Source organism: Monodelphis domestica, chromosome 4, assembly GCF_027887165.1.
Source record: "Monodelphis domestica isolate mMonDom1 chromosome 4, mMonDom1.pri, whole genome shotgun sequence".
Classification (NCBI taxonomy): domain Eukaryota; kingdom Metazoa; phylum Chordata; class Mammalia; order Didelphimorphia; family Didelphidae; genus Monodelphis; species Monodelphis domestica.
This window is the reverse complement of record NC_077230.1, coordinates 327,736,676-327,751,720: the sequence shown is the minus strand read 5'-3', so window position 1 is coordinate 327,751,720 and position 15,045 is coordinate 327,736,676. Positions and strand designations below refer to the sequence as shown.

The 15,045-nt window shown below is 35.3% G+C and overlaps 1 protein-coding gene across 2 annotated transcripts in view; it reads left to right on the top strand.

The window, feature by feature from the left end:
• Positions 1 to 15,045, top strand: part of TMEM135 (transmembrane protein 135) — a 377,165-nt gene that overhangs the window by 18,852 nt on the left and 343,268 nt on the right. For both annotated transcript variants that reach the window (XM_001376587.5, XM_056794888.1), the window contains exon 2: positions 10,577 to 10,704. In XM_001376587.5, coding sequence (XP_001376624.1) covers positions 10,577 to 10,704 — 128 coding nt within the window. The remainder of the gene's footprint in view (positions 1 to 10,576; positions 10,705 to 15,045) is intronic.

Here is a 15,045-nt window from a genome sequence, read left to right as displayed (position 1 = left end):
ATGGGTTGACATGGACAGGTAATTTATCAATATGTAACCAGCCTATTCATGATGAGCTTTTTAGTTTTTAGTTACAATGGTCATTGGAAAGCAGATTCATTTTATTATAGGGGAGCAGAGTGAGAGAAGATATACTTGAAGCCTCCATGGAATTAACTCCAAGGGGTGTGCCAATAGCCAGTCAGAAGGTAGAAGATTTTGCATTTCCCTGTTCTTTATCCATAGCCTTTTGTGTCTTATCACAGCCACCTTTCTCTCACCTCTCCCACCCACTGGTTTCTCTGGGATTCTTAGGAAGGTACCAGCCTAACTCAACTCAGTTATGGGCAACTACTGTTCTGGCAAAGTTCCCTGATTTTCCTCCTTCCCTCACCTCCCCTCTCATTAGTCACCACAATGGTAGGTTCTTGAGATAATGATCAGGAGTAAACCACCCCACATCTTTCCTTTTTTTTTTTTCAGTGAGAAAGAATAAGTAGCAGAAGATGAACCCATATGGATGTGATGTGATTGCCTTATCTCTTCCCCCTCCCTGATGCAACTTTCCAGTGAGGACATCACCATTCTTCTATTCCCCAAATTCTGAATCTCTTCCTATCCTTATCTCCTAACTAAAATGAAACTTCTTGCTTTGGTTATGGTGTAGTGATTTGAGTGTGGACCTGGAGTCAGAAAGAGCTGAGTTCAAATGTAGCTTCAGACATTTATTAGTTTGAAGAGACCCTAGGCAAATAACTTTTATCTACCTTGGTTTCCTCATCTGTAAAATGGAGGTAATAGTAGCGCTTACTTCCCAGAATTGTTGTGAAGATAAAATGAAATAATATCTGTAAAGCACTTTACAAACCTTAAGGCATTATGTAAATATTAGCTATTATTATCTTTCTTTAAAAATGATGTTGAGTTCAAGCATTTCCTATTTCAAGAATGCCAGGTACTAGGGAAAGACATAAAGTTCAAGGCTCTATAGCTTGCTCCCATGAGGCTCATAGCCTAGTTATATATAGTTAAAATAATAGCTAATATAATATAGAACCAGTGAGCTCCATATAAATCTTCTCTATTACAAGACATATAATTATCACAGAAATAATACTATCAATAGTTCTCTCAATCAACAGACTATGTCTTAATGACTCACTATCAGGCATTTTTTATGGGCAAGTTGGGTTGTTTTGATCCAAATATCAATGCTAAGTAGCTATGTCATTAGAATAATACTTTGAAGGTATGGTGTCCCTGTTAGCTCTTACAAAATTAAAACAGGGTATCCTATCTGCCCCTGCTCTAGGCATTCCAGTTTACAAAAAACTATTAACTTTGTATGTATATGAACAGAGAGGGGTAACTTTAGGTGTTTTATCTCAAACTTTAGGACCTCTTCAATATCCACTTGCTTATTTTTTGGCCCAGCTAGACCCAGTCCCACCATGTCTTAGAGGCCTAGCTGCCACAGCTTTGTTAGTAACTACATCTATTGATTTTAGTATTGGGATGCCCATTAACCATAATGTGCCCACATGAAGTCAAAGCATTATTGCTAAGACATAGAACACTGACATTTTCTGATCAAAGACTTGTTAGATATGAAGTAACTTTGTTAAGTAATGAAAATATTTCCTTAAAATGCTGTACAGTACTTAATCCTGCCACTTTGCTTCTAGATTTACCAGTTTCAGGAGAACCATTGCACAGTTGTGAATCTTTAGTATCCATGGCTGAATCGCCTCAAGACAATCTCTTGGACATTCTTTTAGACAATCCAGACTTAGTTTTATTAACTGATGGTGGTTCTTTCATAAGGAATGGCATACACTGCATTGGAGCTGCTGTAGTCATAGAATATGCCACTGTGTGGTCAGCTTCACTACCCTCAAATATAAGTGCTCAAGGTGCAGAATTGATGCCTGTATAATTGTGAAAGATAAGAAGGCAACAATTTACATGGACTCTAGATTTGCATTTGGAATATCTTTCCTCTGTTCATTACACACAACAGTTCATCTCTACCTTACTTTCCTAGAATGCCCTCACCTCACTTCTGCCTCATAGATTTCCTCTTTTCCTTCAAGGTACATCTTAGGCATCATTTTCTACTTTTGCCTTTCCTTATCCCCTGAGCTGCTAGTGCTCTCTCTCTCTCTTAGACTACTGTACATTTAAATATTTTGAATTTATTTGTATTTATTATCTTTATAAAATTTTATATGTCTTTATCTCTTTTATTAGAAGGCAGCCTCCTTAACAGAAGGGCTTGTTATTTTCATTGTATTTGTATAACCATTGCTTAACATAGTACTTGGCACATAGTAGGTATATAATCAATACTTGGTTGATCTTAAAGCATCAAATAATTTTCCCAACATGGATAAAACCTCATGTAGTTGGAATTCATATACCTCAAGCCTTTTCCTCCTCAGACAGCAAATATGAAACAAAAGAATGTAAACATCACAGTTTCAGCATTTTAGATTTTATTGTGAAAGGAAGAAAAAAGATGAAACTAAGAACTGGATGCTTGGCCTTTTCTCTCCTTCCAGTTCATAATGTATACATCTCTCAATGACTAGAATTCTTTTAGATTTATTTGTATTTAGGATCAACATATTCCAGCCTCATTACAGCCTTTTTTGTGGGTTTGGCCATAAAACAAAATAAAACAAAACCAAAAGAAACTGATTTTGTTTGACCACCATAGATAGTTTCTGGCAAGAATGCCTTTTTTCTTGAGAGCAATAGAGAATTCTTGTCCTCACTTTGTGAGATTGCCTACTATTTTTCTTTTAGCTGTACTTGTTTTAGGTAAGGTCACCAAGTTGGCAGCAGTATTGTTAGCACAAAAGATAGGAAGACAATATTTAATTTCCAAATCTAATTCTTTACTTCTCAAGTGTTTGATACTGCTGATGACCCTCTCCTCTTGGATATACATTTTTAAATTCTGTGATACTTCTCTCTTTTAGTCTTACTTCTTAGATTTCATAGCCTTCTATGTTGTATTGTCATCCATATCATATTCCCTAATTGAGTGTATAACAAGGCTCTCTTTAGTGTTCTTGGCCTTCCATATACTCTCACTTAGTGATTTCATCAGCTCCCTGGGATTTAATTGTAATTTCTGTGCTGATGACTCTGGATTGAATATAGAATTCTAGCCTTGTATCATCAATAGCTTCTCTGTCAATTCAGACTGTTTGTCTTTCTCACCTTATCCTGGAATCCATCCCTGTTTACCCTTCTTCTAAACTTCCCTATTTTGGTTGAGGTTACTGCAGACCTTCCAGTCACTTGATTTTTGCCACTCACTGTTACCATTGACTTTTTTATTTTTTAAAATCCTTACCTTCTGTCTTAGAACTGATATTGAATATCAGTTCTAAGGCAGAAGAATGGTAAGGGCTAGGCAATGGGGGTTAAGAGACAAATTTAGGAAGTGTATGCAGCCAGAAGATTTGAACCCAAGGACCTCTTGACTCCAGGTCTGGTGCTCTGTCCACTGTGTTGTCTCGCTGCTGATATCATTGACTCCCCACCCTCACATAGCCAAAGTAGTTGACAAATCATGTGTTTACCACCACACCATCTCTTGTATCCATCCCCTTTTCTGTTCTCATTGAATGAATATTTCAGTTCAGTTGCTCATGACCTCTTTCCTGGATTATTACAATAGCTTTTTCTTTTTTTAAACCCTTACCTTCTGTTTTGGAATCAATACTGTGTATTGGTTCCAAGGCAGAAGAGTGATAAGGTCTAGGCAATGGGGGTTAAGTGACTTGCCCAGGGTCACATAGCTGGGAAATGTCTGAGGCCAGATTTGAACCTAGGACCTCCCATCTCTAGCCCTGGCTCTCAATCCACTGAGCTAACCAGTTGCCCCCACAATAGCTTCTTAATTGGTTTAAAGTCTTCCTTGATGTCAATCCATCCTACATTCTGCTTCCATAATTATTTTCCTAAAATATAGGTCTGACCATGCTAACTGCTGACCTTCCAGTTCACTAAAATTCACTGACTTCTCTGACTCCAGGATTAAATAATATTCCATTTTCAGCTCATCCTTTTAAAATTATATTCTTTTTGTGTTGTTACATATATTATTAGTATAGTACTATATGCTTAGTAAATAAGTAAATATACATATATTGGGAATGTGGGCTTAAAATTTTTTTCATTAATGAAGGATAAGATCTGTTAGGTAGAAATTGTACTAGAGTTTCCACTTTACTAGAATACTCCATAGAAACCTAGTTTCCCCTCTTTGCCATTATGAGGCATCAGTATGTAATTTTCCCAAAGTTTGAGATGCTCCAACTTTGTTTGCATGTTTTCTAGAGTTTTTAGTATATGTATTTGTTAGCCATTGCTGTTACTTAAGTATAAGTGCTGTGGATCATTTGATATTTTCACTTTTACTCTTCTCTAGAATGTTGTATAGTTTTAAAATTCAAGTTTCAATAGTAGCTTAACTGCTCCTTCCTTCCCAGAAAGAAATCTTTGTCACCTGTTTTCTAAATCTGTATAGCCTATGTATGGAATATAGTCATGAATACTTTAATACTTGTCTCCCAAAATTGTAGCAGCTTGATCCACATTTTTGGATTCAATAGAAATAAATTTCAGAGAGCTTCTTTGTGGCCACATTAGTTGAGGGAAACATTGCTATAAAGCATGGAATATTGGGGATACTAATGAAAAGGGGAAATCCCCAGTTTTCTTTTCCTATGGCACTTTTCTTCTTTGGCTACTACTTTCTTTTTTTAAATCCATATGTAGAAAATGTAAAAACAAAATTTGAATTTAAAAAAGTAAGATTTAAATTCCCTATGGTAAACTATTAAAAAAATTTTTTTAGTAAATTTAGAACATTATTCATTGGTTACAAGAATCATATTCTTTTCCCTCCCTTCCCTCCAAATTCCCCCCCCCCCCCCATCCTTCCTATAGCCGAAGCGCAATTCCACTGGGTATTACATGTGTCCTTGATCAGAACCCATTTCCATGTTGTTGGTGTTTGCACTAAGATGTTCATTTAGAGTCTACATCCCCAATAATATCCCCCTCGACCCGACCCATGTAATCAAGCAGTTGTTTTTCTTCTGTGTTTCTGCTCCCACAGTTTTTCCTCTGAATGTGGATAGTGTTTTTTCTCGTAGACCCCTCCGAGTTGTTCAGGGTCACTGCATTGCCACTAATGAAGAAGTCCATTGCATTCAATATTACCACAGTGTATCAGTCTCTGTGTACAGTGTTTTCCTGGTTTTGCTCCTTTCACTCTGCATCAATTCCTGGAGGTCGTTCCAGTTCACATGGAATTCCTTCAGTTTATTATTCCTTTGAGCACAATAGTATTCCATCACCAACATATACCACAATTTATTCAGCCATTCCCCAATTGAAGGGCATCCCCTCATTTTCCAATTTTTTTGCCACCACAAAGAGCACAGCTATGAATATTCTTGTACAAGTCTTTTCTTATCTCTTTGGGGTACAAACCCAGCAGTGGTATGTCTGGATCAAAGGGCAGACAATCTTTTAGTGCCCTTTGGGCATAGTTCCAAATTGCCCTCCAGAATGGTTGGATCAATTCACAACTCTACCAGCAATGTATTAATGTCCCAACTTTGCCACATCCCCTCCAGCATTCATTACTTTCCTTTGCTATCATGTGAGCCAATCTGCTACTCTTTGGTAAATTAGAGTAAGGGACAATATTATTTTTTTTTCAACAAAAACTAGATTTATTCTTATTTAGAATATTTTCCCAGAACTATACAGTCTTCAAGTACTGCCTGCCCATGAATTATAAAGGCAGTATAGTCAAAGAGAAATGGGATTTGAACTCAGATCTTCCTGGCTCAAAAGCTGCCATACCATCTACTATTTAATAATGCTTCTCACTATTAGAAATGTACCTCAGTTAGAGAACAACTAGGTAATATAAAAGATAGAGCAAAGAACTGGCGAGGTCAGGAAGATCTGAGTTCAAATCCTACCTGACATTTATTAACTATGTGACCATGGACAAGTGACTTAACCATTCTTAGTCTCATTTTCCTCATCCGTAAAATAAGAGGGTTGGCCTCTTAGGTTCCTTTCAGCTCTAAGTATGATGCTATGGTTCCATAAGAAAGTAGATTTCCAAAAACTCAAATCAAAGATAAGTATAAGAAAACCCCAAAACAGAAACTCTACAAGGAAATAAAAATCAAGAGGGCAAGGAGTCTTTAAAAAGTTAATTATTACACAACTGTGAATAATTCCAATCAGGAAATTGGAGGGGTAAGGAAAGTTACAGCGATGGGAGAATATAAGTAAAATATGAAACTGTGAGAACTTTGGCAGGGAAAGAAGAAAAGATACACATATACATATATGTATAGATATACATATGCTTATAGCACTATAAACAACATGCCATCTCATGACTATACAAGTCATTTAACATTTCATTCTTCCCATATATAAAAAGATGAGATAGTAACTAAGAAAATTTCTAGAGCTCCTCTTCCTGCTCTAAATTCTGAGATTTGCTAAAATGTAAAAAATGTTAACTTTTAGAAAGAAAATAAAGCAGCATACTGAACTAAGATCTTCAAAAATATCTACCTTCATTATTCACTCTGTATGTATGCATTACCTCTATCTCCATCTTTAATCTCCTTTCTCTCCTCAAACTATAAGAGAAGAATACCCTGTAATATAATGAATTTCAAATCAGTGGAAATAAGATTCAAATTGTGCAGGTGGAAAATTTGCCACACCTGAGCTACATTCCCAACATCCTTTTAAATTACATCCTCATTTTACATAAGGATGCTTGGGAGATAAATTTGACTGAGACCTACACTTGCAGGGCTCTTTTTTGGGAGCTTGTGCTTTTTGGTAAAGTGCTACAAAATCCTATCACTGGCACAGATGAGCTGTGTGATAGTAGGCAAACAATTTAACCTCTCTTAGCCTCAGATGTTCCATTTATTAAATGAGGTGGCTAGACTAAATAATTACTGAGGTTTCTTTGAACTCTAAATCTATGATTCTTTTTTTTTTAAAACTCTTAGCTTCTATCTTAGCATCCGTTCTAAGAAATAGTTTACTATAGTTTACTAGTAAGAAAACTTAGAAATAGTTTACTGAGAGATGCTGAACTATAGCAATGAAATCACTGATTTGGTTACATATATCAACATTCCTTTCTTTTTCTCTATGATGATGATGTCATTTTCATTTTAATGTTCATTTAAGGTTTATTTTTATAACAACAAGTTCATCATAGATTAGAAATAAGTATCAGAGGGGCACCTGGGTGGCTCAGTGGATTGAGAGCCAGGCCTAGAGACAGGAGGTCCTAGGTTCAAATGTGGCCTCTGACACTTCCTAGTTGTGTGACTTTGGGCAAGTCACTTGACCCCCATTGCCTAGCCCTTACTGCTCTTCTGCCTTGGATGGAAGGTAAGGGTTTAAAAACAAAAAGAGAAAGAAGTAGCAGATAGCCTTGTTTCCAGTATCTTCTGTTTTATATAGTTATAGGATCATAAGGTTAGAGTTGAAAGGGAATTTGAGAATCTAGCCATTATTTTACAAATGAAAAAATGAAACCCAGAGGAGGTGGGTGACTTTCCCAATGTCTCCAATAAGACAGATCAAAAATGTATTACAAAGTGGTCATTTGAAATTATTTATTTATTTAAAAATTAAATTAAAATTAAAAATTTTCCATCAATTACATATAAAGTGTTTCCAATATTTTTCAAAGTATATTGAGTTTTGAATATTCTCCCTCCCTTCCCCCTACCCCTGTTTAGATGGTAAGCAATCCTATGTGCAATCATGTAAAACATTTTTCCATTTTAATCTTTTTGTGGAAGGAAATTCAAATAGGAAAAAAAATTACGAAAGAAAGTGAGAAAAAGTTTGCTTTGATTTGGATTTAGACTATAACAGTGAACCTTTTAGATACCTTGGAGAGTGAATGCTCAAACTACAACCCTCATGCTACATGTAAACTCCTCTTTTCTCCCTTCCCCCTGACCTTATCCCATACAGGGGAGGGAGGAAGTGCTTCCATTAGGCTGCTGGGCAGAGGGGTGGGGGAAGTGAGGAATGCCATCAGGCACATGGATTTGGGAAAGGGAGCAACCTCCTCTGACAGGCTCTGGCATGTGTGCCATAGATTTGCCAACATGGCTCTAAATTTCTTTTTCTCTGAAGCAGTTGACATTTTTTATCACAAGTCTTTTTGGCATAGTTTTGAATCATTGCTAGAATAGCTGTTATGTTCATAGTTATTCATTGTTCAGTATTCCTGTCACCATGTGGTGTTTTTCTGATTTTGTTTATTTCATTCTGCTTTAGTTAATGTAAGTCTTTCCAGGTTTTTCTGAGCTCCTCCTACTTGTCATTTCTTATAGCACAATAGTATTCCATTATAATCATATACTATAACTTACTCAGCCATTCCACAATTGATGGGTATTCTCTCACTTTCCAACTACCCTTCCCCCAAAAGAGTGGCTTTAAATATTTTATACATATAGCCCCTTCTCCTTTTTGGTTTTTTATTTCTTTTGGGATACAAAATGATTGTCAGTTCATAACTTCCTCAACAATGCATTTGTGTTTCAACTTTCCCATATCCCCTCTAAGCTTTGTCATTTTCCTTTTCTATCACAATAGCCAATCTTATAGGAGTAGGTTGATATCTCAGTTGTTTTAATTTACATTTCTCGAATTAATAGTGATTTAGAGCATCTTTGGCATGACTAGAGAGAGCTTTAATTACTTTGTCTGAGAACTGCTATTTATATCCTTTGACCATTTATCAATTTGAGAATGACTTGTATTCTTTACATATTCAATTCATTTCTCTATGCATTTGAGAAATGATGCCTTTAGTAGAGAAACTTGTAAAAAATTTTGCACCATTATAATTACTTGGTATTGCTCTCCATCCTATTTACCTCTGTTTAGTTTCTGACTATCACTTCCCCCAGTTTGCTCTCTTTTCTATCAATCCCACTTGCCTATTCTCTTTTTTCCTTCTCCTCCTATTTGGCTGTAGGATAAGATAGCTTTCTGTTCTCAATTGATTGTGTATGTTCTTCCTTCATTGAGCCAGTTCTGATGAGAGTAAAGTTCACATAGTTCTTTCCCCATCTTCCCATAAATGCTCTTTCATGATTCTTTTATAGTTTACCCCATTCTATTTTTCCCTTCTCCCAATGCATTCCCTCTTCTTATGCCTTAATTTATTATTTTATATTATCATCATTATTCAGCTCATACCCTCACCCTCCTTCTCCTACTCCTTCTAACTGCCCTAAGTTCTTAGGAGTTACAAGAATCCTCTTCTCATGTAGGGTTGATTACAGTTTAACCTTATTGAATGTCTTTAGGTTTCTCTTTCCTGTTTACCTTTTTATTATTCTCTTGAGTCTTGTATTTGAGGGTCAAATTTTCTATTCAACTTTGGCCTTTTCATCAATCTGGCCTTTTTACCAGAATGAGACAATATATCCAGATTGCTGAAGGTCCAATATTACCAATATATCTTTCTTCCTTGCTATTAAAAAATCTGTTTTATTTGATAATCTTGGGCTGGTTGAGGTTGTAGTGGGAGTAGAAGTAATTGTATAAAAATATCTATTGTCTCAACATAGAATGTTGCTTCTCTTTTATGAGATATTTCTTTTAAATAAGGCTTTCCCTTTTATTGTTATAATCCATTCACCAAAAACAAAACAAAATTCTTCTAATTTTAAGGAGCACAAAAACAGAGAGCACTTGAATTCAAATTTATTTTGAATAATTTTTGTTGTTCCTTTCTTTCTGTTGTGTCCAACTCTTTATGACTGCTTTTGAGATTTTCTTGGTAAAGATACAGGAGTGATCTGCCATTCTCTAGCTTACTTTGTAGATGAGGACACTGAGACAAACAAGGCTAAGTGACTTGCCTGGGGTCACACAACTAGTAAGTGTATGAGGTCTGATTTGAGCTTGGGACTTCCTGACTCTAGTCTTAGCACTTTATCTACCAAGTTACTACCTGCCACATTTCCAAATAATATGCTTGGGATATTTATATATTGTTATTCTTCTCAACACATTTCTCTGATTAACCACTATTCATAAATTAGATTCTCTTTTTCATTTCTTTTCCTTATCTCTCCTGCCCCTTTAAATATATCTTTTCCCCATAGTGTCTAGTCCAAGGGAAATTTTTTTTTTTTTTTGGCAAATGCTATCAAGATTACAAAGTATCTAGTTTTATTTTGAAGAATACCTTCTGGATTTATAGATTTTTGGATATGTTTATTTTTTATTTTTCATTTAAAAATTTTTACTGTTTGGGCCAAGCTTTAGTGAATTAAAGATGTTTTATTTCAGACTTTAGGGGGAATTTTTTATATTACTTAAAAATATCTTAAATTATTTTTACTTCTAAGGTGAAAGAATATTGTTTTGAAGTCCTCAGTAAAATTTTCATGTATTCTTTTTTTCTGATATGATTTAATTTCCACATAAGCTAATTAAAATGTGGAAAATCTTTATTGTATTAAAATCATCTTTTTCTCTTCAGATTGCTGCGATTCTCCGGAAACGAAAACTAGAGTATTATTTACACAAACTACTACCTGAGATCATACAATCCGCTTCATTTCTGACTGCTAATGGAGCCTTATATATGGCTTTCTTTTGCATTTTAAGGTTGGTACTTGGAATCACTATAAAAAATTTATGCATATGATTGTATTAAAACTGAAATGAAGCAGAAATGTTCATGTAATATTGTGTAAGTCATTTTAAAACCAGATTTTATCAGTTAAATACTATTTACCTATCTTAAAGAAATCTTTTGGCAAGTGCCATGAACTTCAGATGAAGGTACGATGTGAATTCAGATTATAATTATGAAATTAGATAAATGCCACAAGAATCACTTTCCAGTATTAATAACATGCTCTAATGCATCATTCATGTATATGTATTTGTCAAAAACTTGATCGGGCATTTTTAACCTTGTTCACAGAAGAGAAAATTAAAAGTTATCTATGATACAGATTGAGACTGTTTGCACTGAAGCAACCAAATTGAGTTTAAAATATTGACATAGGGGGCAGCTGGGTAGCTCAGTGGATTGAGAGCCAGGCCTAGGGCGGGAGGTCCTAGGTTCAAATTTGACCTCAGACACTTCCCAGCTGTGTGACCCTGGGCAAGTCACTTGACCCCCATTCCTAGCCCTTACCATTCTTCTGCCTTGGAGCCAATACACAGTATTGACTTCAAGATGGAAGGTAAGGGTTTAAAAAAAAATATTGACATAATCCAATATTGCAGATTTTGGTTTTGATTCTGTTGGCTAAAGGGTCAGGTAGATATTGCTGTTTGGAATGTTTGACATATGAGCCCTGTGACATACCAACTTTGACAATCAAAGCTATTTGCTCAAGAATTATTTTCTTTTAAATGACAAAAAGTTAGAAGTTCCCATCCTCCCAACTCTAGTAGCGTTAGAATATTTTTTGCAAATTACAGAACTAACCTTTTGGGTTAACACTGTAATTCTGTTCCTTTATTTATACATGTTGAATATGAAGCACTGGTTATGTAACATATACATATAGTAAAGTGACAACAAATATTTTAAATGAACTTTTAACCTTTGTTTTATGTCTATGTTAGTACTTTTATTTTTTTTATTTACATTTTAATTGTAATTGAAATTTTAGTTCCCAAAAAGCCTTTTGTAATTTGTTGGCTAATATAATTGAACTCTATGAGCTTTGAGATTAATGAAAGAATAATTAATGTTATTCCCATTTTTTATTTAATTACCAAGATCACAAGTCCGTATTAACTAGAAATTATATAAGGATGTATTGTTACTGCTACCAAAAAACCCCAAATTTTATAGATTTTTGTTAATATTTGTTGAGACTTTAAATTTAATCTTTGATGTTAAATAATGAATAGGTGTTTTAATTTATTTTTAAACCCTTACCTTCCATCTTAGAATCAATACCATGTATTGGTTTCAAGGCAGAAGAGCAGTAAGGGCTAGGCAATGGGGGTTAAGTGATTTGCCCTGGGTCACATAGGTAGGAAGTGTCTAAGGTCAGAATAAGTAGGTTTTAAAGCATATTAATAATGAATGACTTGTAATTGAAATTTTGAATTATGTGAAACTCTTTGGGTAAGTTGTGAAAACACAGAATACTTATAATTTTGCTATGTCATGTTGTTCCTTTAGCTGATTCACTAAGTCCAGCTCTCCTTTTAAAGTTTACACAGCTATCCTACAGTCACTTGATAATTCCCCATTTATTTTTATGATAGAGGAGAAATCCTGGCTTGAATTTTCCATCTTCACAATAAAAAAAGATTTACATGAGAAAACTATTAAAATTAGAACAGTATTCAAATTACATTTTGCCCTCAATAAACTTTTCTGATGCTTTTTGTTCAGAAATTCCATGTTGGGGGAATCAGAGCTTCTTGATATATGTCTGTGGATGTGCTTATTTTTCCTGCCAAGGATCATTTGGTATTTGATGTTTGATCAATTTTGCATGCATAGTTGACTTGGGTTCAAATCTTTCCTCAAATATTTATTAGCTATGTAGCCATTTCTCTTTGCTTATTTTGCTTATCTCTAAAATGGGGTTAATAATAGCATCTATTTCTCTGGGTTGTTGTGAGGATCAAATAAGATAATTTATGTAAAATTCTTTGTAAACCGTAAAGCACTATTTAAATGTTATCTACTATCATCATCTTAAGTCTGTTCTTAAATAATCAGAAACTCAACATTTTCTAGCTTTTGCTACTTCTACCCCTTAATTGTCTCAGGAATTTATATCCCATACTTCTTCATTATTACTCCTTTTCATTATTATATTTAGCAGCCTCTACTATCCTTAAAGATAAGATTTTTACTTGTATCTGTATAGTTTCCAAGAAACAGACCTTTCTTTGATTAGATGAGTAGCGATTCATTAGTTTTGTAGCATTTTAATTAAATATGAGTCTGGACATACACTTAATGATTTTATTTAATCAGAAAGAAGATGCGGAGAAGGTTGAAAGAGAGAGTGTGGAGGTCTATTACTTAGAGAAGTTTTTACCCTAATTGAGCTTGCTACATTAGCTTGCTTTTCTGCAGCAGCCATGTGGTCCTCCCATTCCACTCCAACTGAAGTCCAGTGAATAAAATCCAGGCTTGCCTCAGTTTATCACTTTCTCTCTGCCCACTGACTCAAACCTCATGCCTAGTGAGCCAATTGACTTTGTTCTCTTTCACCTGGGCCACCCAGGGGATAGTCCATGCCTGTCTCCTGCTTCATTGATCTCTTACCTCAATTGCTGGTTTTTCCTGTTAACTATAAAGGGCACCAGAGCTTCCATTCTATCCTCGTGATCAAAGTCCCCTCAATAATTTCCTTCACACAATCGGTAGCACTTCCATATCACTCCTCCTACTGTTTTTGAAACTTATACTTCTTGGATATTATGATGCTCTGGAGGCATTATGCCTAAACTATTATGTGACCTAACATCACAAAGTAAGTACCCATATGTCTTGAAGAGTAGAACTGAGATTCTGTAGCAAATTCTCCACAACAACTCTTCTTTTCAAACTTCACACTCAAACCTTTCTTTCCTCCCTCCCCTGCTTGTTATTATTATTATTTTTATTGAAATTTGTTCTTCCTATCTCACCCAGTCTGCAGTGCAGTGGTCACTTGCAGCAGGGATAGTCTTATTGTTAATTGGCATAGAAACTTTGAGCTCCATTTCTGGGCTGGTTCACTCCTCCTTGGATGCTTTGGTGGCTTTCTTATCTTAGGATCTTGCCATATTGGTGCCAGATTTATATTGAATACTTGATAAGCTTTACCTTAGCTTAGACTTCCTTGACTCAAGTTATTAACTAGCCTTAGCCATTAGTACCACTTAAAGGTGTGTGACCCTATGCCTGGATTCCTCTTCTCTTTCAACAGAGAAACTTGATTCATACTTTACTGAGAGAGGTGATTAGCTCTGAGTTCCCTCTATTCTCATGCTCAAAACTCCTTGACATCATCTCTCATTTTTAACTCCTTTATTTCAGATCTTTAAAAGATTAGCTCTCCCCTTACTAAGACCAACCCTTATTACCTTCTTTCCTTAATAGAATAGACCTTTCTCCAGTGATTAATGCTCTGCTTGGACTCATGCCTCTGTGGCTAGAGTATTCCCATCCCTTTTACTCTTCCCTCATCTCAGTGGTTTAGAACCTTGGCTACTATTGAATAAACCTTATTCTCCTTACCAAATGCGAATTTTCTTGCTTCAGTTCCCCTTAATTTCTACTTTCCTTCTATGTGCCATGTTATAATTCAGTCATTTTCAGGTGTGTGCAACTCTTTGTGACCCCATTTAGAGTTTTTTTTGTTAAAGATACTAGAGTGGTTTGTCATTTCTTCAGCTTATTTGGCTGATGAGAAAACTGAAACAAACAGGTTATAGTGACTTTGCCAGAGTCACAGAGTTATTAGTAAGTGACTGAGTCCAGATTTGAACTCAGCAAAATGAGTCTTCTTGATTCCTAGCTTGGTTCTCTATCCACTGAAACACCTAGTTGCCTCTCCAAATCTGCCTGATCCTTCTTTTTTGTTCTTTCCTGAATTCTAGATCTTTATCATGAATTGACTGTTGGACATTTTAAATTGGATGCCTCATAGGAACCTCCAATACAGGACTCTCTATCTTTCTTTCCAGATCTATCCCTTTTCTCAACTTATCTATTTCCGTTGAGGAAACAACCATTCTTACTATCTTCTAGGTTTGAAATCACTATCAACTTTTTCCTTTCTCTCTCTCACCCATTTATTTGCCCTCATCACTTCTTGCTTCTCTTATTGTAAATAGCCTCCTCATTGTTCTTTCTGCCTTCACTCTGTCCCTTCCCTTTTCAATTCATTCTTCATACTACTGGTACAGTAACTTTCTGAAGTACAGATATGATCATGTCACTCTCTTGCTCTTGAAGTTTCAGTGACTTCTTAT